This window comes from Syngnathus floridae, chromosome 12 (genome assembly GCF_059516105.1).
Source record: "Syngnathus floridae isolate MCC-2025c chromosome 12, RoL_Sflo_1.0, whole genome shotgun sequence".
Lineage (NCBI taxonomy): Eukaryota > Metazoa > Chordata > Actinopteri > Syngnathiformes > Syngnathidae > Syngnathus > Syngnathus floridae.
The window spans coordinates 9,268,073-9,293,687 of NC_142424.1; the positions used below are offsets into that span (position 1 = coordinate 9,268,073).

Genomic DNA, 25,615 nt, shown 5'->3' on the forward strand with positions numbered 1-25,615 from the left:
TTCTTAAAAGGCACTGGCGGTTCTAGACAGTTATACCAAGGGGATTGTCTCAGAGCCCTCCTCCCCCCCCAAAATACACACAGACACACTGACGCGCACGCGCGCGCACACACACACAGACACACGCACAGGTACACACACACAAAGGTTCCTAAATTGATACCTCGTGCTTTTCTCAATCAGTTTGTGCCTGGTGGCAAAGTATTTTTGCCATTTGCTTGTTGCCACTGCATAATTCCATCATGCATGTGCCACGTAAAAGTGAATGAGTGAGTGTCCTCACTGACAAAGAATACGGTGGCAGGTGGAATCACATCGAGTAAAATTCGAATTGATGAAGATTAAGGACAGCAAAGAGATGGTGCTGACTGCACGGTAGCCATTGAATGACCTTGAATAAAACCAAGCTGACCTTAGCATTACTGTGCTGGAAACAAGTGAGGAGGCAGAGAAAAGAAAACGAAACCTAACTCGCTGACAAACAGCTACTACATATTGAGCAAACGTTTGTTCCCAAATTGGTACTTGTTGCTTTTTATTGGTTTTGTGTCAGCTGGCAAAGTATCCTTGGCATTTTCTTGTTGCCACTGCATATTGTAATCATGCATGTGCCACGTAAAAGGGAGCCGGACGGTCATTTAGGTGCTCTCGTGAATTAGTGAGTGTACGTCGTCACTAAAAAAAGACAGTTCTGTTGAGTGGAATCACATAGAGTAAAATTACAATTGATGAAGATTCAGGATAGCAAGGAAATGATCCTGGCTCCACGGTGGCCATTGAATGACCTTGAACGTAACCAAGAGGCCCTGAGCATCACTGTGCTGGAAACATTTGTTACCAGCAGGATCTTATCGGAAATATGTCCGGAACAAATTAAGGCTCTAAGATAAGAGAGGTGGCAGAGAAAAGAAAACGAAACCTGACTCACAGACCCACACGCACACAAACACAAGAGGACTCTCTGACCACTGTCTAGTGATCCCAACCAACAGGCAGAAGTTACAAACTTCTAAGCCTGTGGTTAGGACTGTAAGGAAATGGACAGTGGAGTCAAAGCAGAACCTCCAAGCCTGCTCTGACTGCACCGATTGGGTTTGTTCTGACACATGATACATTAGCTTTTGTGAGGACTTGTGTTTGCAGACTAAGACCTTCGGCGCAACATCTACGTACAAACCTCAGGATGCTGCGCAAAGCCAACGAGGAGGCCTACAGAAGTGGGGACAGGCACGCCCGGAACACACTGACCCGAGAGATCAAGAAAGCTAAGAGGAGCTATGGACAGAGCTTGGAGAGACAACTCTCTGCCAATCTTGATCCCTCAACAGTGTGGAGAGGCCTGCAGCGCATCACGGGCTGCAGAACACAAGGCTTGCAAACCAGCTAAAGAGGTTTTACTGCAGGTTTGAATGGTCCACCCACACAACAGGACCTCCTGAGTCACAGTCAACACCCACACCTACCCCCACAACCCCCTGTTCACAATTCCATCGTCGTTATCACCTGCTCTTTCTCTTCCAGAAGCCGCACCCGCACTTTAGATCCGCGAGGAGGAGGTGTGTCAGATGTTCCGGAGACAAAATGTCAGGAAGGCACAAGGCCCAGGCGGCGTGTCCCCCTTCTGCCTGAAAGTCCGTGCTCAACAGTTGGCACCCACCTTTGCACGGATCTTCAATCGTTCCCTGGAGCTGTGTGAGGTGCCTCTGTGCTTCAAAAGCTCCACCATCATTCCGGTGCCCAAGAAGCCTGCCATCACAGGTTTGAATGATTATAGACCTGTCGCCCTGACATCTGTGGTCGTAAAATCCGTTGATAGGCTGTTGAGCCACCTGAAGGACATCGCGGGCCTTCTACTTGACCCCCTGCAGTTTGCCTACAGGGCAAACAGGTTGGTGGATGACGCAGTCAACATGGAACTGCACTACATTCTGCGCCACCAAACTTCCCTGGGGACGTACGCCAGAATCCTGTTTGTGGACTTCAGCTCGGCGTTCAACACCATCGCTCCTGACATCCTCCACCAGAAGCTCGTCCAGCTCACGGTGCCTGCCTCCACCTGTCAGTTGATCACCAGCTTCCTGACCAACAGGAGACAGCATGTGAGGCTGGGGACCATCACATCCGACATCCGGACCACCAGCACTGGCGACCCCCAGGGGTGCGTACTCTCCTCATTGCTCTTCTCTCTCTACGCTAATGATTGTGCCTCTGGCGACTCCTCTGTGAAGCTCCTGAAGTATGCGGACCACACCACTCTCATCGGACTGATCCGGGACGGTGACAAGACTGCGTACAGAGAGGAGGTGGAGCGGCTGGTCCACTGGTCCAGCCAAAACCACCTAGAGATGAACCCACTCAACACCGTGGAGATGACGGTGGACTTCAGGAGAGACCCTTCATCACTTCCACCCCTCACTATCCTAAGTAATGCTATTCCTTCCACAGACACTTTCAAGTTCCTGGGATCCACAATTTCTCAGGACCTGAAATGGACCGGCCACATAGATTCTGTCCGGAAGAAGGCCGAGTAGAGGCTGTACTTTCTGAGACAGCTCAGGAAGTTCAAGCTGCCACACACGTCTCTAGTATTTCATTATACTTTAACATCTGACTAAACACAAATTGTGAAGCAGCAAACTTTTAGGAAAATGTCAACTGTCTATCTCTATCTCTTTCCCTCACCTCCACATTGGAGTTTTTGGACACTCGGTAGATAATCATGACGGTAAAGTAATTGATGAAATGATATTCACTATTGGTGGAGACAATTTTAACAGGAGAACTTTATTGTTATATCTGAGTAAAGCTAAATGAATACTTGTAAATCCTTGAAGGGTTTCTTGGATAAGCTGCCATCTTTTGGCACTTATTGGTAACTACTTTTTGAGGCGGTTAATTTTCCTTGTAAATTGTTTCCAGATTGCTATTGACATCCTCCAAACATAATTACACTGAAGTAAATGACCATTTGCTACTCCTATTCGTACTTCCGACATTTTACAAATGTTATTCAGTGAGGTTAAAAATAGGATCAAGTGTGTTGGATGGGACCGCTCATCTAATGAAGAAACGTGCAAAAGCACCTCTGAATATGTATTTGAATAACATTTGTCCGATCCAATCAAGGTTTAAATTCATGCTACTCATTACAAGCCTCACCTTGACTTTTGAAGAATGTACTATTACGCTAGCTTTACTAGACTTGGAAAATATGGACACTCCTATGTTTGGGCTGTAAATGACCCAAAGCTGAACATCTAAATGTTTTTTTTGCCCCAAACTAAACTCGTTTTAAAATAATATTGCTGTGCTAACTAATCACAGACAAGCACTCCTTGCTGACATTTTCGGCAGCCTTCACTTTCTCCATGCCAACACGTCCAACATTACCTTGGATATACGGGTTGAGAAATGCAGCAATAAGTTGGGCATTTTTATAGTAGATTGAAAGAAACCGCTCCAGTTGAGAAACACATTTAATATGCAGTGAACTCTGTCCAGTCAAAGACTAATAGAAAAACTGTTCAGTAGAGTTGATTCAAGTCAATTCAGTGCATTTGTAGAATGTCTGTGTCTTCCTAGGAATGTTTCATCCACTCCCAGTGGCATATTTGGCCTAATAGTGTGCAATTAATCTTTGCTAGTAACATTTACTAGTCAGCAAGTGCCATGCACTAGTGGCCTCTTAACCTTGACTGTGGCATTGAAATCTCCACCGGTAGTTTGCCTTCATTGGTAAAATGTCGTCATTCAAATAGTATGCAACAATGCCAAATAGTTGCAGGTAAAACATTATTAGCAAGATTCAGTCATTCTCCCAGTGCACTGAATTGCCTTACTAGTGTAAACAAAGGGCATCTTAGTATTAGACCTAAAGACCGCTGTCAAGAAAACTTAACGAAAGCTCCAACAGCTTTCCATTTTTGTAAGAGATTTGTGAAAACAACACAAATGCAGATTTATGGTTCAGTCAAGCAGTTTAAGAACAAAACAAAACAAAACAAAACAAAACAAAACAAATCAAAACAAAACAAAACTGATGTGCGCCTCAGCCGTCAGATTTGTATCCATGAAAGCGAGCCAGTGATTTGTGTTTTAAGAATGCTGCGATTGATGATGACCGTTTAACCTTGGTGCCTGAGATGGTTCTGGGTTTCGCGCCCTGAGAGGCGAAGGACAGGTGTCGATGGCGTCTGCGCTGATGCGGCTTCTGTTTACCTCGACCTTCCGCCGCGAGGGAACTTGCCCCTCCTCTCTCGACGTTACGTGTGGGCGCTCCTCCCAGCAATTGGAAGATGTCGTAGGGCATGCTCCGGTTCAGGTACTGCCAGGGCCTCTTCCCAGCCGTGTCCCTCAGCTTCACGTCGGCGTCAAATTTGTTGACCAGTAGGCGAATCATGTTCTTGTTGCCCTGGATGGCTGCAATGTGAAGTGGCGTTTGGCCACATGATGACCTGGCATTAATGTCAAACGCCAAACCGGCCTTTTGGACACCATACCTTCAACCACAAGTAGAGGGAAGAAAGCTTTTCGTTAGTTAATCAAAACTACTATAATGACTAAAGTGCAGGAGCTGGCACTTGTTAAAGCACCACCACATGGTTTTACCGAATTTACTTTATGTTCTCACTGTAAACATTTGTGTGTTCACTAGCAGAATCATAAGGTTGCACACAAGAGGTACCAGAGCGTGTTGAGAACTCGATGGTCGCCGTGTTTGGCGATCCAGTGCAGTATGGTGAAACCAGAGATGAAGTCTCGTCTGTTGAGAAGAGTGCAGTCCTCCCGGAACAGCGAGTAGATGTCTGGCCAAGCTCCCGATGCCCCTTTCACCAGCCAAGCGTGTTCTCTGGGCTCTAGTGGAACCAAAGACTGGAAGCAAAACCAAATGTCAGGGAGCAGAATAAGACAAAAGAACAAACTTTAACGTGTGACAAAGTGTACAGCATTGTTCTTTAAATCCAGTTTCAGCAGCCATAGTCTAAAAATTACTACACTCGTTTCCAATTCGTCGGGAATGCCTGTCCCTTGATTAGCTGAGACATGATGTGCTGATTTTAAGTAAGCCCACATAATGGGCTGCTTTTAAACACGTATGTTCTCTGCTTGAAGCCTCCAATAAATCCACAAAATGTGCTGCTTTTAAACACGGACACACACCCAATCACCCTACACACATGCACAAACAGGAAATGAATCTATTAATTCATGTTTGTGGCTTTTCTACACTGTCCATTTGAAATGATATCCTGTTTTGGAACCAACGGATGGATTATTCATTTATTTTTTTAACTAGTTTCATCGAACAATTACCAAATAATTGAAAAATTATTTAGGATAATTGTTAGTTGCAGCCTTCATTTTTTGTAATTGTCGCGCAACAGGTTGTACAGAGATTCTAAGTTGGTAATACAAGAGTTCATGCATTCTGTTCCGTACCCTAACTGCACTAGCAGTTGTCATGGTGACCAAGGCCATGCTCCAAAATTTCAATTTGAATTTGAGAAGAAGGTATCCCCTCAACACTTGAACTAGAATGCATGTGACAAATTTCCCCATAAGGATGTAACAACTTTGGCTCGTAGTCTCAGCCTTTGCAATTATTTTTTTCTTCTGAGCCGTTCTTATATGGTTGCAGTTTTTGCAGTTTCTTACCTGCCTACAGGGGCTTTCTTGATGCGCACCAGCCTTTTCTTTGGTTTCCGTCCTCTCGGCCAAGTCAGCCAGGCTGTTGCAGCGAGATGGCGTGGAACAAGACGACAGCGAGGAGGATGACAGGTTGTAGCGGAGGCTCAGCGAGGACGATATCCGGTGGAGGCGCTTCCGCCTGGCTGCTTCATTCCCTGCTACTCTGCCTTCAGCCGCCGCCGCCTCTTCCTCCTGCAGTAGCTCGTTGAGGTCGGCACCCATGCTGCGGCACATCCGGCCCCTCAGCCTACCGCTGATGCGCCCGGCGAGTGTCGGACGTGGCGCAGGGGACGAAGCGGAGCAGTCGCTTGATTCGTGGTCGTCGTAGAGATCACCTTGAAATTCAGACAATTTTTTAGGATACACCACTCAGACACGCCACATTCAAGATATTTGCTTTTCAAGTGAAATTTGAGCACCTTTACAGCAGACCCTATTTAAACTTCTGTAAATACCAACAACTTACCTGAGGAGTGACGCCATGGAACGCCTCTGGGCACATACTGTTGCTGGTCAAGACGCTCAGAGGAGCGATGGAATGATGCCACATGAGTGACAAATGCCCGTTTGTCTAGGATATTGCCCTTTGAGTTATGCCACGGTGCCGTGACCTTCAGTTCAGTGTGATGTGTCTTGGATGCTTGCTTTGCTTCAGAAATTTGCTGGAGGACCTCCTGCGTTTGAAAGGCACCCGCAGAAGCACCTGAGAAAACAAGGGGGTGGGGGGGTTAAAATCATATCTTTTGTTGAAGATCTAAAACAATGTACTCATTGTGCTATACGTTTTTAAAATAATCGTCTAATCAGTCACCAGAATTTTTTTCTGGAATTGGCATCAGCTTCAAAAATCTATATTGATTGGGCCACAAAAGGAAGAAGAACAAGGAGAAAAAGGAGAAGAAGGAGGAGAATTTCAATGAGTTTTTTTTTAAGAGCTTTACCAAAATAGCAACTAAAAGCGCTAAAACTGTAACAAAATGTTCTCTTACTAGCACCCAGATATATAAAAAGAAATCTGTTGCAGCAGGAAAAAGCGCTCCTCACAAGCATTTCCCAAAACAGGACATTGTTTTATATTAGCAGTGAGGAAAATGTACAAACATGAATTCATTAGCATCTAATTACGGGTTTGGCCCATCCCCAAATGGGCAAAGAAATTTATTATTGTTTTCAAAAGTAAAAGAGATGTTGCAAACGATTCTTCTTTTAGAGAAAAAAATCAATGGAGGACTACAGACATCTGACAATATTTTTTGTTGAGAGGCTTAAATTCCAAGGATTAAGATATTTTTTAATTTAATCATGTCTAATCAACTAACTAGTTAGATTAATTGGATGATTGGTTAGTTGTTGATTAAATGATTAATTGTTGCATCTCTATCAGGATTAATTAAAACACTTGAAATCTTTCATTTAAAAGATGTACATATGTCAACAGTATTGTACTCAAAAATGTGGATACAACCAAACTGTACTGTATTACAAAATGTTTTAAGTAACTAACATGATACATTTTTAACACTTAATCCATTGATTGTTTCTGTACTCGTGGTACCAGACTGAGAATAACTGACCAACCTTGGACTAAAAATCCTTCGGTTGACGGATTGATTGATTGATGACCAAAAATAATTTATTTGCCTTTCAAGTCCATGAATATGGTTTGTACTGTCCAGCTGACTATAGACAGTTAAACACCAACAAAATTCAAAAGCTCCACAGTGGGTCACAATCTTCTTTACCATGTGACATTCTTTGTTTGGTGGGTGCGATTTTCTAATGTAAAATAAGTGTTTGGGTACATGGGCACAGCAGCTGGGAGTCACTACACCAAACAAATTAGGTGCAGCCTTACCTGCTAATAACTGCAGTTTGTCAGTGCTGCTGTTCCACCCTGATGTTCTGGCGGCCCACTCGCGGCTCGAGAAGCCAGCATCAGACGGGTAGGAGAAGATGCTGTCGTGGCTGCTCGACAACCACGTCCTTTCATTATGACCCCAATCATGTTCGTGCTCCAAGGGACGCCTATAACGTCTCTCCTCATCTTCAGCTCTGTCTGGCGACGGCATGGAATGTTCGGCGGGCAGAGTAAGCCGGATGGGTGATACAGGAACCACATTTGGACCCACCTTTGGACCTCTAGGCTGCAGCTCTGATTCCAAATGGGGCACTTGCCCCTCAGCTATGTTCTTTACCGAAATTTTTGGAACAACCCACTCTGTTGATGATGAAGCAATGGGCTGGCTTGAGCTGTACTCGGCAAGGGGTTCAAGGTGACCTCTGAGAGGTCCAACTGCTCCAGATGTGCTCATCATCACATTGAGCTCTTCATCATCATCCTCTTCCTCATCATCATAGGAGACTGCAGTTTTGTAGCTCTGCCTGTGTCTGGTGCGGCGTTGCTGAGCATGATGGGGATGACCCCCTTCTTTGCTTTTTGGGGTTCCAGAAGGTGGCACCTGCTGGCTGATTGCTTCGCGTTTTACTGTCGCTTGGGGATGGCGCTGTCTCGTAGCGCTACTTTGGGGGCTCGGATGTGTTTTGGCTGAGATTTGATCATGACTCACCGCTGGAGCGGCTTCATCTCTACTGAACTCCCTTGCTTCCGGTGTCAGGTTCAAATTTGTTTCTACACGGTTGTTGTTGTTCAGTATGAGATCAGCCACCGGTAGGACATTTTTCAAGTTAGATTCTCTTGGCAGAGAGGGTGCTACCTCCTTTAGGGGCAATGACTTCTGCAAAACTTTTTCTTTGCTCCAAGCCGGGTTCAAGGGTGACGGCTCAGCGGTCCTCTGGACGGGCGTCCCAGAACCACCGCTTGGTCCCGAACCTCGAAATTTCTTCCTGAGAACAACATGAGAGACGCCGTGCTCTTGCTTGACGGTAGCCACGGAGTTGACGAACTTCTTGAAGAGTTCGCGATTCCGAACTTGGTCCGCATGGTCCCGGAGGAAGCCTCTAAAGTGCTGAAGTAGGTCGGAATTTTTCACCGAGCCTCCTCTGCTCTGGAGAAAATGTAAAACCGAGTCTTGAGTGAAATCCGTGTTCATTCTGGTTTCAGTCGTTTGTTCCCTGTTGGTTCCGAAGGTCGGGAGTTGGTTGAGAAATGAAGCCTCGCCCACTTCAGGTATTTAACCCTTTTCTCGCTCGCGGCATTCTTGCAGGTGAACCGGGGACATTACATACAAACTTGATGATCATTCTTCATTTTAAAGACGGGTTCATTCCAAATAATTTTAAAGAGTCTAAGGGTATATCTAACCAAACCAGAAAAGTCTTTTAGTCCGCTTGTTTGGTCCGGACCAAAAGCGGACTTGATTGTTTTGTTTAGTGCGTTTTGCAAGTGAAGTCTACACATCCACGCTTGTGACGATCTGTGCTCCCATTGGACAGCACTGACCGGGGCGGCACACAGAGCACGGATCCGGAAACGGAGGAAAACATGCGAGTCCCACCCGCTGTGTTCCTTCTCTGCACATTTGTGCTATTGGTGCGGATTTTTGCTGTTTGTATTCACACCTGAAGCGAACCGGGTCTCGGTCCGTTTCTTTAATCCGCACCAGGATTTGTTTGCGTGTATTCACACCTGCACAAAAGGTCTGGACCAGCCTTCCAACCGAACCCTGGTCCTTTTAAAGCGGATCAAACAGTCAGGTCTGAATACACCCTCAGTTGTGATCATTTTAAAGTAAATACAAGTGACGGATTCTAGGGCCCAGAACTCTTTCGCTCAACCGCTTTCTCTCTCTCCATCTTCTGTAATGCTTGTCCCCACGGGAGTTGCGGCCGTGCTGGAACCTATCCCAGCAGTCATCGGGCAGTAGGCGGGGTAACTAGACGAACAACCATCCGCACTCGCACTCAAGCCTCAGGACAATTTGACCTCTTTGGGAAGTGGGAGGAAACCCCACACAGGCACGGGGAGAACATGCAGACTCCACACAGGGAGGGCCAGAGGTGGAATCGATCCCATACCCTCTGAACTGTGAAGCGGACGTGCTAACCAGAGACCCAGCGTAGAGTTAATGTATTGACTCCTATTAGTGAATCACAGACTACCCCGAATGACATTTATAAAATATATTTATTTAGCAAAAACAGGATAGAAAAACATCAGGAGCCATTTTCCAATCATCTGACTTTTTTTTTTTTTTTTGATAGCTCCGCAAGTCAACCAGCAAAACATCTGGGATAATCTGTTGTGCCTATGATGAATAAATCAAAAAGTGAATGTGATTGTGAATGTGGTTTTATGCGTGAAATATGGAAATTAGGAAAAACCGACAGTATGTTAAATGTGCTCTCCAAACTAGAAAACAAGTCAAATTTGTCGGTGGAGGATAAACAATGGTCTTTAGATAGACACTTCAAGATGAATAACGTGTACTCAAGTTGTTAAAATTTTTTTTTTTTTTAAAACTGCACTGCTGCCTCAATAAAGAATGTAACATGTTTCATTTGTATTTGACATTCAATGTCGTGCGGTTGTCTGATTGGATGAACCTCTAAAAAGTACAGTTATAATGTGTGTTGTGAATTGTCACCAGTGGATAACCAACACATAAAAATGGCCTAAAATTTCCATGTGCAGCTTCCATTTTTTGACAGCCATTAAAAAAAGTCATGTTATATAATGAGACACCTTTCTGGATTCCTATTGGAGTCATAAATCCAGTTGAAGGCATTGTAAAATCAAGATGCATTCCTAGGCAAATTTACAGCCGTAATCTATACGTAATTATGTTCCACCGGTATTATTTCGTAATTTAAATGATCAAAAACAACATTGAGCATTGCACCCCATCCAAATCTTTGGACTCTTCCTCCTTTGACATCAAAAACAATTGTAGTGGCAATTTGTTATTATTATTTTGTCTTTGGCCACCAGCAAACACACTTTTCTATTTGAGATAAAATTGAACTTGCCTAAATTGAGAGCACCATTGGTGCCTTCTAAATGGCAAAGCTGCAGGACAGGACCTTTTATTGTTTTCTCACTGTATTCCTGTTATTTCCTGTAACAGTCCATTCTTCTCTGTTATATCCTGAATATTCTTGGAAGAAAATGAAAGAACTTTTCAGATAAACATTTCATATGTCAAGCGTTGCAGTCCTAGTCCTATCTCGAAAAATGACTACATCTTTCAAATGCCTCAAATAAATTTGTCAAGTATTTCTCAAAAAGTTGGAGGAAGAAATAGAAGAGAACGACCCTTCATTAAACCCGAATGATCTTGCAAGTTTTCAACAATAACCTTTCTTAAACGCTTAGTGAACTTTAAAACAACAGCTAAGAGTGGCAGCGGTTGGGTAAATTTAAAACTTAAGGCAGATGTGATATTACTTCTCTTGTAAAAGTTTCAGTCGGGCGCAAATAAAACGAGGCACATGACGAGTGTTTGCAGCTTCACGTGCGACATCCTGCGTGCATAGATTCAGTGGGACTGGGCCCACTCTTGCATCCGTACTCCCCCAATTGTAAGTTTTCACGTAGTTTCTGCACAGCTGCTTGTTGCTGGTTCATAACCTCACAGCGATGTCACGGTGGTGGACCTGCCAGAGTGGGTGTTGCCAGGAATCGGCGGCGGGCAGGGAATGGAGCAGGAAATGGGGTTCGAGGACGCACGGAAAGATCCTATTGACCAATCACGAGCCGCCGCCAACTCTGGCGGGAGGGTCTCTGCCAGCCTCGTCAGCTGCTCCTCTCGCTGACGTATGAGATCATCGAGGTTCCGTTGGCGAATCAGTAGGGAGGGTTTGGTGCTAACAAAGTGTAGGTAGTCTTGGAGCTGGGCATCAGTGAGGTAGCCTCGCAAGATGGCGTGAACAACGCGCTGCCGCCGGTCCAGGTTTTGCTTCAGTTCCCAGGCATCCTCTGTTTGACTGAGGAGCTGAGAGCGTTTGTGGTTGAGGGAGTCCTGCGGGGAAAAAAATGCTTACAATATTTGAGGACTAATATGAAAAAGTGTGCAAAGTTTTCTCACCCGCTCCTCTGAAATGTCCTCCTTTGTGAGCTCTTGTTGTTGCAAAACAAACAGAGATTTATCAATTCTCCATAGCCGGCTACACAGTGACAATAGCAGGTTCACAATTTTTTCAAGATCACCTGCAAAACAAAAAAACAAAAACAAAAGGTTACTTTTACCAAAGAGTTAGCCAGAGCCTTGGCTATTTGAGCTATATTTTCCCCGAATGTTGTACCAATAAACATGTTGTACTTGTCCCTCTCGTTTATCTTGCATAGTTTGTGCACCAGAGAGCCAATGCTGGCCCCGAGTGCCTGGTGACGCTTTTGCTCCTCGCACAGAGCATCCTTTTCTTGATGCATAGCCACCACACTACACCTCAGAGCCTTGCAGAGTTCCACCTAACAGAGAGGTCAGGAGAAACAACAGGCAAAGATGACATTTCTGAATAAGCATAGCTACAAAAAGCATACCATCTTGATGTGCCAATTATACAGTAGAAACTCCTCATTATGGATTCATTGGGCATATTCATCAAAACACATCATACTTGGTGGTTCATTTTTTTGTGGCCTAAAAATGCCTAGTAACCCACCCACTGCGCCCGGTGGCTCGAGCCACTATGTTAGTGTGCTTCATTTTTTTATCTTATCTTTTATCATTCTTCACTAGGGCGGGGCACTGATTAGCACGTCATGATTCGGAGGATACAAGTTCGAGTCCACCTCCAGCCCTCCCTGTGTGGCGTTTGCATGTTCTCCCCGTGGCTAGGTGGGTTTTCTCGGGGCACTCTGGTTTCCTCCCACATCCCCAAAACATAAATGGTTGGTTGATTGAGCACTCCAAATTGCCCCTGGGTGTGAGTACGAATGGTTGTTAGTCTCTGTGTGCCCTGCCTTTGGTTGGCAACCGGTTCAGGGTGTCCGATGACTGCTGGGATTGGCTCCAACACACCCGCAACCCCCGCGGGTACAGAAAATGGATGGATGGATACTATCATGCGATGTAATGGCGATGCTAAGCTCACGGTCCATGCTTTCCATGACATTTGCTCCCCCTGCTAACATGGCTGCTACTTAGTATGTCATGCTTTCTCTTTTCTTTCATTACCTTGCTGCTGTTGAGGTCCTTCTCCTCCATCTCAGTCCTTTCGTCGACTGCTGCATTGAGAACATTCTCACTCCTGTACAGGGGGCAATGCAAACATTTAATGGACACAAACAAGGTAAAAATTGAAAGGTGAGCAAGGTCTGAAGGTCAAACAACGTTTAAAGAAAAATGAATACCTATCATTTAATGGGCTACCCCTGGCTTGCCAAGGCACTTTACCATCCAGTCTGCTGTTTTGAAAGATCTCCTCCACAAGGTCTACAGGTGATTTACCCTCCCATGTTTCTAGGATATGTGTCAGAGAGCGATCCTTCACTAGCTATGGAAACAGAGTGAAAACAGAAGAATTGTCGTCAACTCCAACGGCTGCTGAGTACAATGAATAGATATGTACTGTAGGTTAAACGAGGGCAAAAGTCACATGGTAAGTCCAAAACAACACATGGGACTTACCATGTGAGCACACAAGTGTGTGCTCACATGGTAAGTCTCACTCACTCACACTTTCACACCGACACCGACACACACACACACACACACACACACACACACACACACACACACACACACACACACACACACACACACACACACACACACACACACACACACACACACACACACACACACACACACACACACACACACACACACACACACACCTTACGTCATATGTGAGAATTGAACTCACGTTGTGTATGTCAGATTATAGTTATTTCTGTGACCTCTGAGGTGTGTTTCTGTCATTAACAGAAGAGGACCAAAGATTATGTCTACAAATGGTACTAATTAATTTTACAATATGCCATCTGATGTATAGCTGCAATGACAACAATACGATGGCCTTGATGAGAAGTTACCAAAAAGACATACAAAAGAAAAAAAACAATACGCAATATCCATTTTGGGATGGACCACTTGACTACAGGTACCCACTAGCTGCTTTGCCAGCGTTTCCACTTGTAGCTCCTCCACTGTCTTTTCCCTCTTGAGCAGTGGCTGGTACTCAAGGTTAAGCGTGTCATCAAGCTGTAGGTTGCTAGAAGAGGTGGACGTGAGAGTGGACGATCGTGGCCTTGAGGATGGGACAACAAGGCTGGCGGAGAATGGAAAGAATGTTTAAGATCTCAACTGATACATCTTTCATTTCAAACACATGGAAAACCAACCTTTCCGCAATCTGCAAAGAGTTTTTCTTGTCCAACTCAAGGGGAGGAGTGTGAGGCAAAGGGAAGTCTCCCATGATATTCGTCTCTATGATTGAACGAGAAGGTGATGGAGGTGCAGGATTTAGAAGGAATACCTCATCCATGTCTTCATTAAATAGTCCTGTGGATGTTACTGATATTTGTTTTTGGTCAGTGGAGCTGTTGAGGCTCATCGGTGAGGGAAGGTTCTGAAGGAGGGACTGATGAGAGGGTGTGGAAGGACGTGATTCGACATTCCCACTGTGTTTCTTATCTGGTGTGGAAGCAAATTGGAAATGAAGCAGCGGTGATGTGGTCACTGAAGACACCGGTTTGATGTTTTCTTCATAATGCCCTCCATTTCTCTCTAAACTAAATGTTCGCTCTCCGTGAATGCCATTCGTACTAGTGTCGTGTGATATGCTAGCATCACTCAAACTGTGCCTCGCCGGTTTGTCCATCGCAAAGGTGTCAAGGTGGCCGTCGAGGCTGACAGCGCCGCCAAAACTTTCTGCAATGTTGTTGCGGGGTGTTCCCGGGAAGGTGATGTCATCCAGATTGGCTTGACTTTGACCCTTGCTAGACTGCCAGTCAGGGCCATCTCCGTCCTGAGATCCGGACACGGAGGAGAGGGGATAAGGCAGACCAACTGAGGCTGCTAGAGAGGACATGCTATGGGCTCGCTGACGCTCACTGTTCCTCTGACGTTGCTGTCTGTCCCTCAGTGGGACAGGGGAGTGGGAGAAGGCTGTACCTAGAAAGGAGGGAGATAAAAATGGATAAAAGAGATGGCACAGTTCACATCACACTGGTCAATTAAGTATTACTGTGATTTTTCTTGGCTCTCCCTGTTCTGTACGCCACAATGGGTTAAAGTAGACTTCCGATTTTGACAACGTCTCACTTTGTACAAACTTGCCAGGATTTTACCTTCAGCCACAATGCAATGTGGCAATCTGGCTAAAGACAAAGTGTTTAGATTTATGTGTTTCACCGCCATCTAGTGGTGGACTATTAGAATGCTACAACCCAAGTTCAAAGCGCGTGCTTGAAACAGTCCACACTTGGCAAGCCTACCACCATGTTCTTCAGCAGAGGTGCTAGCAAACGACTTCTAGTATTTACTCAAGTGAAAAATTAAGTGCATTGTGTTTGTTACACATGCTGTGTGGGATATTATCAGGTGATTTTTCTCTTCGATGTGCCAAGCATTTAGATTTTTGCACACAAAGCGGACACCATAACTCCAACCAACTTCCAACTTAACCAGAAATTTCAAAGTAATTTGTCACTCTGCGTTGGTGGCACATTCAATTGTCTGAGGAAGTGTGACAGCTGTGTAGTACATTAAAAAAAAAAAAAAACAGTCTGAGAAAAGTTAATAATAATAGTAATAATAATAGTGCACAACAGAATTGTGGTGAGCAACCCTGTGAAATAAACTGCCGGCCATTTGTGATTGAGGCACCTCATTTTTTAATTGCCACATTTTACTGAGAGCAATTTCAACTGTGTGTGGGTTTTTACCCCAAGTGAGTGTAAGCGCATTTTGAAAAGCGTTAGCATTTTTGTGATGTCTTGTTTTGCTCATGGACAACCCAGTGTGATCTTCAATTTCTACTATCAGAATTTAGCTTGCAGCAAAGATGTGTCCATTGTTTTTATTTTTTGCCCACAAGCACTATATAAGTTCATAAAAAAAGGAAAATATTTTATGTGCTGTGAAGTTTTAGTGTGAAGTTATCAAAATAGCTAGTCAGCATAACTTTTGTACTTAGGTATATTTCAGACTGTACTGTACCTTTTTTTTACTTTTACCTAAAAAACACTTGAACATACTTTAACTTTATTGTTTTAAACTATTATTTCTACTTTTACATACCCATAAGTGTGGAGTGCGAGTGCACATATTTCAGCCATTCAGCATACTCACCTAGAGAAGACCCAGCAGGTGAGGCAAGGCCCTCTAGTGGCTTGTTGTCTCCAATGCTATGCAACGTAACAGGAAATTGTCAATGCAATATACAAATGCATGGTCAGTCACATGGGTCAAACATTTGACTTCCTTTTGTATGTTTTTATCAGTTGAATATTGTAGCCATCTCTCTGACTAAACCCACATTCATGCTACATTGCTGCTAAATGTTCTTGTCATATTTACATCAATCTCTGATTGACTGCAATTGTAAAGTATTTGTCTTCTGTATAAGCTTTCCCACTGTCATTCAAAATTCTCCTGTTTGGTTCTGTTTACAAAGAAACAATACATTCATGAGCTTAGTGCGGCAATACAAATCTGATCTGACATCCAACCACACAAACACTAAGACACACACTTGCGCCACACAAATACGCACGCACACGCGCACGAGCACACACACACACCCACACACACACCCACGCCACGCACACACTACTGAATTCCTTAACTGACCCCTGCCCTTCACATTTTAAGCGTAAACATATCCAATAGCTTTGGCTTAATAAATCTCAGTGCACTGAAGTTGTTTGTTTTTTCAATGTCAGTGCCAGGGATTTTTGTTCTTCCTTAAATTCCTCAGTGTAAAACGTATCTTCCTCTTTCCCGTACCGTTACACTTTTCTTAACTCCTTCCTTTCGTCTTGCCCTAGCCTCGGACTCTAATATTTAATTTGTTTTCATTGTTTTTTGTTTTTCCAACTATACATTCTCATTTGCTCTCCCCGTTCCAAGGAATTGCATCAAGTTTCTCCTCCCCTGTATTGTTTTGTGTCCATTTTCTTCTACCTTTTTGGTCTTGCAACTGTCCTGTCAATCTTTTTACCCTAGCATCATATTCTGTCACATGGACAACACAAGTTCATGTTTAACTGACCCTTTACGAGTAATACATTTGTAATAAAAGTAATAGCGACTCCATTTACCATTTAGCTCACTGATATTCTGTTAGATTTTTACATAATTTGCGAGAGGCGAAATCAGATTAATCACAGAAATCTAACTGCACAAAATAGATGAGATGGAGGCAGAGACAAAGCTACAGTATATGTATTAACTACTAGGCTAGTGTGACAATGGAGGACGATGATGTGCGTACAGTACCTGCCCTCAGTTTTAGTCCAGTGTTCTGGCTCAGACACAAAGGCATCAAACATCTTCACTTGATCTGATGCAGAGTCCTGAAACACACACATTTTTTGCGTATTATAATTGTATTAAGGATCTTTTCATGCAGCAAAGGCCAATTCTGACCTTTTTTTTTTTTTTTTCCCCTGCTCCTCTTATTTATTTATTTATTGTTGTGTTATTTATTCATTATTTATTCAGCACGCTTTTGTTATACTTGTTTACTTGTTTGTCTGTTGTGAGCCATGTCTTGTCACCGTGGGATAGGGGGGAACAAAATTCCGGTTTCTTTGTGTGTCTTTGGCATGTGGAGAAATTGACAATGAAGCTGACTTTGACTTTTTGACTTTGACTTAGAGATGAATTGTTAATCGATGAAAATTCAAAATATTAAATCTGTGGCTACAATTGAAAGCTGTGTTGTCATTGTTACTTGTAAACATGTTATTGTTTCGGCATTTCTAAATGATCTCACTTGACATGGAAATGATTGATAATTGTAAACCGAAAGTAGGCCAATGTAAATGGTCTCACATAATCACTCAATCAGTTATGATGTTAATAACTCACTCGGGTGTTCATGCAAAAAACAAACAATAGTACTCTAATGCTTTTCCACAATTACATTGAAAACTTACCTCTTTTTTTTTTTTATCTGTGAAATATAACATAGGTACCCGCAACCATTCATACCCTCTCAAACACACACCGGCTCTGCTTTCACCAGAAAATACAAATGATGAATCTACTTTTGCATGCAAATATATGCAAATACTTACGGTACATACAAAGATACTAGTACTATTTTTTTTTTACGTATATTGTCAGTTGCCTCTATAACCACTGCAAGCAAAATAGTGCATAGTTTTTTGCATGTATGTAAGCCTCCTTACATGGACTGAGATGGATAGGGTGTCTTGTACAAATCGGTGCAAGTAGCAGTGTCAATTTAGTGTTATACCGCTTATTGTTTTTTATTTAACGGAAAGTAAAATATCATTCTGCAGAGAACCTTGAAGTGAAAAGAATGTCGCTGTGTGTCTGCCTCAAATGTAAGTTGTTTATGTGACACTGATCCCACTGATAAGGTAAACAGATGAAAGAGAAGTTAGTCTTTTGCTGCCTTTCATTTAAGACTCTAAGGATGTCATATGTATATGTGTGTGCTTGAGTTTTATCTTTCCTATCTGCCACATCAAACAGCGCCCAGCCACCATCTCCAGCTCTCCGGCACCATACAGGAAACATTGAGGATTTTAGATATTTCCTGTGCGACTCAGAACAAAATGTCCTTGAAGCCAAATGAGTTCTTGATCCTTCATCATGTAACAAAAGCACTTGAGGGTTTAATCATGACATCATTGTCAATGTTCATGCCATTGCTGATGAAATTGTGAACAAACTGACAAGACTGAGAGAGCGCCAGTTACGTGCATGATTCGCAAGTTGCAAAATTGCAAATAGGTCTAATTGGCATAGTATGGATGAGACAGTCAAATTATTTGTCTCGTCACCTGCCTTGCGTTTATAAATATTTGTCTTTTCTTCTCTTAGGGATTTGCCACATAAAACCTACATTCATTGTTCCCTCACCCAGTCAGAAGATAGTTTCACTATGTAGTATGTAACAGAAGCTCAGTGCTAATAGAGCTCCGGACGTCACGTGATTAATCCTGTCTACTCAAACACATTGGCAGTAAAGTGGCCAAAAATGTATGTCCGTCAACCTTCTCCAACCATCCATTCTATCTATCCATTAGCCATCACTTGGGTCGCTGGAGCAGCAGCTTCGGCAGAGTCCCAAACTTCCCTCTCCCCGGCGACTTTGTCCAGCTCTCCAAGGCTTTCCCAGGCCAGCCAGGAGACAATATCGCCAATGTGTCCACGGTCGTGGCCCAGAACACCTCACGAGGCATCCAGGAGGCATCCTAATTAGATGCCCTAGCGACCTCATCTAGCTTCTCTCAACATGAAGGAGCAGCGGCTCGACTTCGAGTACCTCCCGGATAACCGAGCTTCTTGTCCTATCTCTAAGGGTGTTTTCAGACCTGACTTTTGGTCCAATTTAAAAGGACCAGGGTTCGATTCTCACGCTGGTCCGCCACCAACAAAAATCTATGTTACATTAGCTTCTATATTAAAATTGGTTATATTACAACAAAAGACATTGTGAAATTGCTATACAAGTAAAGTCCTATTCCTATATATGTATATATATATGGAGAGTCAAGTAATTGAATAAAAATAAATATTTTTTAAATTGTATTTCTTTTTTCAAGAAAAGTGACAGTTTTTTAAAAAGCTTTTAGACAGTGTAAGAAATAAACTATTGTAAGTGATTGTGATTCAGATCCAAAAGAATCAACATGACTTTGTTCACAGTTTTAGACTAGCTCTATAAATATTGCGACAATAAGAACAAAGTCACTTTTATAGATGCTCTGCTGTTTTGGCAGCAGCTGAGTGGCTATCACAGTTGAGGTGTCTCGACTTGACTGTGTATTTTATGTTGATGAAAAATGAACAATCAAGGTTCTCCGGTTGAACTGCATGCTCTGATTTCTATCTGACAACAAACGCACCACAGCCGTCATAGTGTCAGTTAGCGAAAGCACACAGCAACACACACACAAACTGAGCATGTGCCGTTGAAATACAATCAGACCGACACAACGTGAAATCTCGAGATTCTCCGATTCGCCACGCATGCGAAATTAGCAAGTGGCTGACCAGGCGATCCTGTTTACAATGCGCTCCGTAATTAATATTGGACAATTTCCCACAGCACAGCTGAACATCTCTCACGGCACATCACCGTGCCGCGCCAGAAACATTGCTTTATACAACTCAACTCAATGTTCACTATAACAAGCTTTGCCTGCCAACCCTTTCATAATTTTAGCACATACAGTCTCTGAACAATACATTTTTACCATTTTCAAAATGTAATGGCAAAAATGTAATTCCCTCCTTCCTCACAGCAATGTGCTATTAGACCAAGTAATCAATCTGCATGATTTAGAGTGCCGGTGTCGTTGCATATTACCTGATTGAGTCTCTCTAGAGTAGGGGATGAGCGGGAGCGGGAGTGGTTTGGGATCCTTTCCTCTGACCGCTCCAAAAGATCTTCAACAGAGGCGGATTTACCAGACCCCAAGATGGATCCGACCATTGCTGGTGACCCGGTCGCCTGCTTGGACCCTAAACGCTTCTGTCGTGGCCTTGCCGTCTGTTGCATTTCTTTTGACCAAATTGAATTCTGTTTATTGGAGCTTGCTTCTTGGATGAAATTTTGTGGGAGGTGGGTGATGGATGTGTGGCACTCAGGTGCTGGGTCACCACTAAGGAACACAAGGAGCAGAAGTTGCTAATTGTTTTTGTAATAAGAATGGCATGTGATCAAACATCGCCTGTTAAAAGTGGCTAAACATGTCTCTCTTTTGGTTGTTTCAACTAGCAGACTTGGTTACCGTGGGGATGAGTAGGAAGGCGCCCGTGGAGTGGTAACTCTGCCTGGGTAGTATAAGTTAGACTGAAGGCTTCGCAGGTCAGCTCCAGGAGAAGAGAAGTGACGCCTTTCACTCGAAGAAAGGCAACGATCCAGGCCAGAGTCTTGGAGTGAGAGAAGGCTGGAGGTAGAGGAGAGGCTGATTGTGTCTGCGGGAGGGGATGAGGGAAATTGAGTCCAAGAATCAGGTAAGAAAAATAAAAACGGAAGCGAGCCGAGTACAGTTATCTCCACGACTGTATTTGTTTTGTCTGACAGAGATGTTTTATTACATGCACAGCAGAAAAAAATGTGGTTACACTAAACTCAGCAATTGAAGTCATACTTTGCTATGGTTTCCAAAATACAGCTCAAAATGTGAAAAACGCAATAGAATAGAAAGTAGATGAATACAAACTACTGTATGTTTTAAAGAGCACAATGCAGTTTCAGTTCAGCCTTGATCCACTCACCTGAATGGTAGGTATTGTCAGACTGTAGATAAGCGCTGAAGGGCCTTGGTCCATTCCTCTCTCTTCCTTCATCTTTCTTTGCACTTCTCTTCCTCTGCACATACTGAGCCACAGCATCTTGCTGAAGCTGCCGCAAGTCAGGCCTTGATATGGTGTTGTTTGCAAACCCAAGTTCAAACATTTTCCGGCGGTCAGCCACACTGGTCTCTAGCAGAGAGGAAGATCCTGTGTCAATTTATAAGGGGAGCAACCTGAGATAACTTTTGTGAACATGAGAACCATTAAAACAGTAGCATTAGCAATCAGTTCAGGGTGTCCCCCGCCTCCTGGATTAGATCACAGTTATGTATTTTGTATTTCATATCCTGTTCAGGGTCATCGGAAAGCTGGAGTCTACACGAGCTAATTTAGGGCAAGAGGTCAGGAACACTGAACTAATAAACAGTCAATCACAAGGTTTATTCCATAACAGGAGATATGTTATTAATCATTTCATGCTTTTGGGGAGTCGGGAATTTAGAGGACCCAAAAATAAACATACAAGCACACGGAGAACGTGCAACTAACTCCACACGCCCAACCCGATCCTTTTTCAATGAGCAATACCCCAAAAAGAACAAAGGAGACTAGACGTTTTGTTTCTTTTACCTCCACCAAGCTTGAAGAGACCATTCTCAGAATCTGAAATTCCAATCTCATTCATGTTGTCTGGCTCAGAATAGGAGTGTTTTTTCTGGTCTGTGCTCAAACGTTTGCGTCCACCGATTCGCAACAAAGCAGGAGGTCCAACTGGCGCGACGCGGGGCAAGGCCGGCGGATTTGGGCCTTGGGTCTCTGGTCCAACCACATGGCGTTCCTTTGGAGTGTGAGCGGATGTGACTGGGGCATTGGTAAAAACGCCCACGGGTTTAGGCATGGTTTTAGGGCCTTTTTTCTCTGAGGGGGGATGGTCGCACACGAAAGGTAGAGGCTGATGGCTTCCGTGTGAGGAAGAATTTGGAGAAGAAACTGCATGTGAGGAATGAACAGTGGAGGAATTGTGTCTCAAGGAGGTGGAGTGCAGGACCTTAGATTGCGCTTCTTTCAATGAGTCCCTGTAAGATCTTTTTTCAGACAAGGTTTTCAAATTAAGATGGTTGACAAACACAAAGCACCAATTGGCCAATGACAATAGATTGGCTTGCTGAAGTGACCTCTGACCTGTCCTGCAAAGTGCTCGACATATTGTTGACATCTTGTTTCCAAGAGTTTTTGTTTTCGTTTTCTTCCCTGGATCCATCCAAATGGAGGCTGCTTAGGCTCCTCTCCAGGGCTGAGCTGGGATCAGGTGCAGTTCTGAATAGAGCAGGCAAACAACAGCGCTAAGAAAGTGCACAACCTCCCCCAAGGCTTCTGGATCTCTTTTTCTGTATGTGTATTTTATTCTGTGTTATTGTGCATCACAATTATGATGCCATATTTATTTTAAGAGTGGATTTAATTATCTTTGACTTATGTTTTTTAATTCATTTCATGAATTTACTTCATTTACCATGATTGAAAAATGCTTATTAAAAAGCTCATTTTTCTTCTATTTGTCACTTGCAAAATTATACCAGCACTATAAACGTACATTTTGTTTCCATCAACCTTTCAGCATTTTTACTGCTGATAGTCACATGAATGAGCTCAAGCTAAGCAGACTTAGTAATTGGCAACATAAAATGGCCGCCAGTGGCTTCACTTCTCACAGAGTACGTGCCACTGTTAGTCCATTCAAATGTAATTTCATGGCTACATTCTAGAGTCAAAGGACATGTGTAGAATAAGTAATTTCTAAAGATAATGGAAAGGAACTCATAAAACAAACAAAGAAACAAACAAATACGGAAAGCACAGTGACAACATTCAAAATTACAAACTCTCCCAAAAAATGTGGCCTACCATATAAATAAAACACTGTCATGGACCCACCCTTCTTTCTTGTAGTTGACGCTGCCTCCTCTATAGCTCATAGTTCTATGGGCTTTGGTGCTTCTTTCAAGCATGCTTCTGAGATCCTCTGCTCCACAGGGGCCACCATAGGATTTGTCAGTCATCTGAGTTTGATTACAAATTAGTCAAATAAGATTGGGTTATATGGAGACTGGGATTTTTTTAACCGTGTGTGCAGAATGTAAAGGCCTATATTTATTGGTTTGTCTGACTTACCCTGCGGAAAGAGTTCTTGTGGGGGCCATGACTGATGCTTTGACTACGTTGCTTTCCTGCTCTGTCGCTATGCTCAAAGCGACTGACCCTCTCTAGGACAGAGAGACTACGGGTGGGTCCCTGGATACCCTCACCCAACGTATTGTTGTCATGACTACTGGCAGAGACAACACTGCTGGGGCTGGTAGAACGCTGTACCTCTACGAGGGCATTCTCGAGACGAGTCAGCGGGTGTTCTTTGTCTCTGTTCTGCTCTTTCTGGTCCGAGTGATGGTAATGAAGAGCTGCTGAGTCACTGTGGTGACCGAGGGAGGCCTGAGTGGGGGACGTGGAGGAGGAGTGCTGAGGTTGAACTGCTGGATGGGATGGGGGTACTTGTCCCTGTGCAACTCTGGAATACAACATTGGCTCTGGATGAACATTGGATTGGTCCACCAATCTAAAAATAGACCATTAAATTGATTACTCTAGTACTTTCTTTCAAATTTAAAAACTGTAGAAATAACTTTTTTTTTAATAGCACCAATTCAAAAACAAGTCATTTTGAGGCACTTTCCATGAGGAGCATTTTTCTCACTCAATAAAAAAAAAAAATCAACTCGACCCGACAATAGCTAATTATTCTTGTCATTATTCTATCCATTACTCCATCAATTAATAGAATAAACAGACAGTGTATGATATGTACTAAGTGTATGAATTTCTTCCCCCCAGATTACTGTTTATTAACCTATTGATTTCGTTTATTTGGTATTATTTAGTGAATAAGTTTGATGAGATACAAAATATAAATCAGTTTTGATTCCATGAAGGACTAGATTAATCTGAGAATTAATACTTTTGAGACCCTAAAATTGGAAGATTTGGACATTGTTTTGTTAAAAAATGGCTCCATACGGTTATTATAACACAAGGTGATTAATTTAATAATCGATTTGTTGTCGACGAATCAATTAATTTTGACACCCCTGCTCCGCACGAAGCCAAAACTCAACACTGAATACCTGTGACCTTTGATCCTTCAAGTGGCACTGCATTACACAAAAAAAAAAAAAAGACATAATTATTGTGTAAAGGACACTACCACTGTCAGTTAACACTGTTTGTTTCCTAATCTGCAAGTTTCAATTATTTAGGGCCATGGTCATCTGAAATGACACAAAATAGAAAAATGTGCTGTGGGCTGACGAATCCACATTTCAAATTGTTTTTGGTTATCATGGATGCTGTGTCCTCTGGGCTAAAGAGGAAATGTACCACCCAGATTTTTATCAGCGAAAAGTTCAAAAGCCAACATCTGTGATCTGGCGGGTGTCTTAATGCATGCCTACTCACGAGTACCTTGCACATCTGTGAAGGCACCATTGATGCGTAAAGAAACAGGTTTTGCAGCAACATAGGTTGTCTCAGGGATAGCCCTGCTTATCTTTGCGAAAAAGGCAATGCTTATTCTGAAAATGTACGTCTCAATATTAAGCACAAAAAACAACAAAAAACGACCACATCATGTCAAAAACACACGACAAGCCCTAAAAAATTAAGATACAAGGTTATACTACACCTGAAGATTCTTTTGTGCAGGGGCCAACATGGTGCCTGTAAGGACCATATGAGTAACCCGTTCTAAAAATAACTCCTCAGATTGACGTGTCTAATTTTTTTTGCATTGCTATTCTAAAAGAATATCATTACCATTATTTACCAGTAAGCTTCATGTAATTTATTGTTGCTAATATTTTACAGTACTACATCTGCATTGATATAAATTTGGAAATGACAGTCTTACAAAAAACTAGTGAGAAACGTAAAACATATTTAAAGGTCAATATTGTAGAGCATGACATTACTCGTAGCAACAAGCTAGCGGGCACAGTGGCCTTGAGACAATTGTCCCCCCCGGGAACAATAAACTGTCGACCGCTCGACCGACCGCCCGCCTGTGCAAGTCTATCCTAAAATATACAGTAACAAAAGCACAAGTGCTTTGCCTGCTCATTTGACTAATTCAGAGGTTCTATTTATTGGCATGAAATCTTACCAAGTTTTCAACTTTAACGTATTAGGATCTATTTTCCCAGTATTATTTTGCAATTTAAAACTCGACATACCTTCTCAGGTGGCCCACAGACTGCACAGTTGTGTAAGGGTCCCTCCGCTCTTGGAATGTCTGGGGTCCGAGAGCCACAGTTGACTGAGTTTGGGGATTTAGGACATCTTGTTCTTGCAACATGTTGTTGTAGGGTCCGTGGTTAGAATGCATATGGTGATGAGGGCTAGGAGCCTGGGGCCCTTGCTGGTCGTGAATCATGTTGACCCCTGCCTGGTTCTCAGCTCTTTCTGCTGCCAGAAAGTTTCTATTGAGACCAAAATTATTATCCTCCAGTTGTTTCCTGCAAGGCAACAGAACA

General features: G+C 43.2%; 2 protein-coding genes and 1 long non-coding RNA gene across 8 annotated transcripts in view; 1 reads left to right on the forward strand and 2 right to left on the reverse strand.

The window, feature by feature from the left end:
- Nucleotides 1–3,458: 3,458 nt before the first annotated feature.
- sowahb (sosondowah ankyrin repeat domain family member B) lies at nt 3,459–9,041 on the reverse strand. 2 transcript variants are annotated; one of them, XM_088391207.1, is made up of 5 exons: nt 7,544–9,037; nt 6,155–6,391; nt 5,656–6,023; nt 4,685–4,872; nt 3,459–4,499 (listed from the first exon to the last, which is right to left on the reverse strand). In XM_088391207.1, exons 1-5 carry the CDS (start codon nt 8,736–8,738, stop codon nt 4,049–4,051), a joined length of 2,439 nt encoding a protein of 812 aa, XP_088247333.1. In that variant the 5' UTR covers nt 8,739–9,037; the 3' UTR covers nt 3,459–4,048. The 2 variants fall into 2 exon arrangements, with proteins under 2 accessions (XP_088247333.1, XP_088247334.1); XM_088391208.1 differs by having other exon boundaries at nt 4,222–4,419; nt 7,544–9,041.
- On the forward strand, nt 8,051–13,419 carry LOC148389996 (uncharacterized). The gene is made up of 2 exons (XR_015861563.1): nt 8,051–8,659; nt 8,750–13,419. It is a non-coding gene; the product is annotated as an uncharacterized LOC148389996 (long non-coding RNA).
- shroom3 (shroom family member 3) overlaps nt 9,754–25,615 on the reverse strand; it is a 51,972-nt gene continuing 36,110 nt past the window's right edge. For 3 of the 5 annotated variants that reach the window (XM_088391202.1, XM_088391205.1, XM_088391204.1), the window contains 17 exons: nt 25,316–25,597; nt 23,208–23,646; nt 22,971–23,095; nt 22,218–22,352; nt 21,666–22,120; nt 21,018–21,224; nt 20,528–20,714; nt 20,104–20,398; nt 17,034–17,110; nt 15,885–15,940; nt 13,934–14,705; nt 13,701–13,860; nt 12,941–13,083; nt 12,765–12,837; nt 11,890–12,055; nt 11,673–11,794; nt 9,754–11,606 (listed from right to left, as the gene is read on the reverse strand). In XM_088391202.1, the coding sequence (XP_088247328.1) occupies nt 11,217–11,606; nt 11,673–11,794; nt 11,890–12,055; nt 12,765–12,837; nt 12,941–13,083; nt 13,701–13,860; nt 13,934–14,705; nt 15,885–15,940; nt 17,034–17,110; nt 20,104–20,398; nt 20,528–20,714; nt 21,018–21,224; nt 21,666–22,120; nt 22,218–22,352; nt 22,971–23,095; nt 23,208–23,646; nt 25,316–25,597 (4,084 nt within the window). In that variant the 3' untranslated portion in view covers nt 9,754–11,216. Of the gene's footprint in view, nt 11,607–11,672; nt 11,795–11,889; nt 12,056–12,764; nt 12,838–12,940; nt 13,084–13,455; nt 13,505–13,700; nt 13,861–13,933; nt 14,706–15,884; nt 15,941–17,033; nt 17,111–20,103; nt 20,399–20,527; nt 20,715–21,017; nt 21,225–21,665; nt 22,121–22,217; nt 22,353–22,970; nt 23,096–23,207; nt 23,647–25,315; nt 25,598–25,615 lie in introns of those variants that run through there. The other 2 variants (XM_088391203.1, XM_088391206.1) reach the window with 2 other exon arrangements.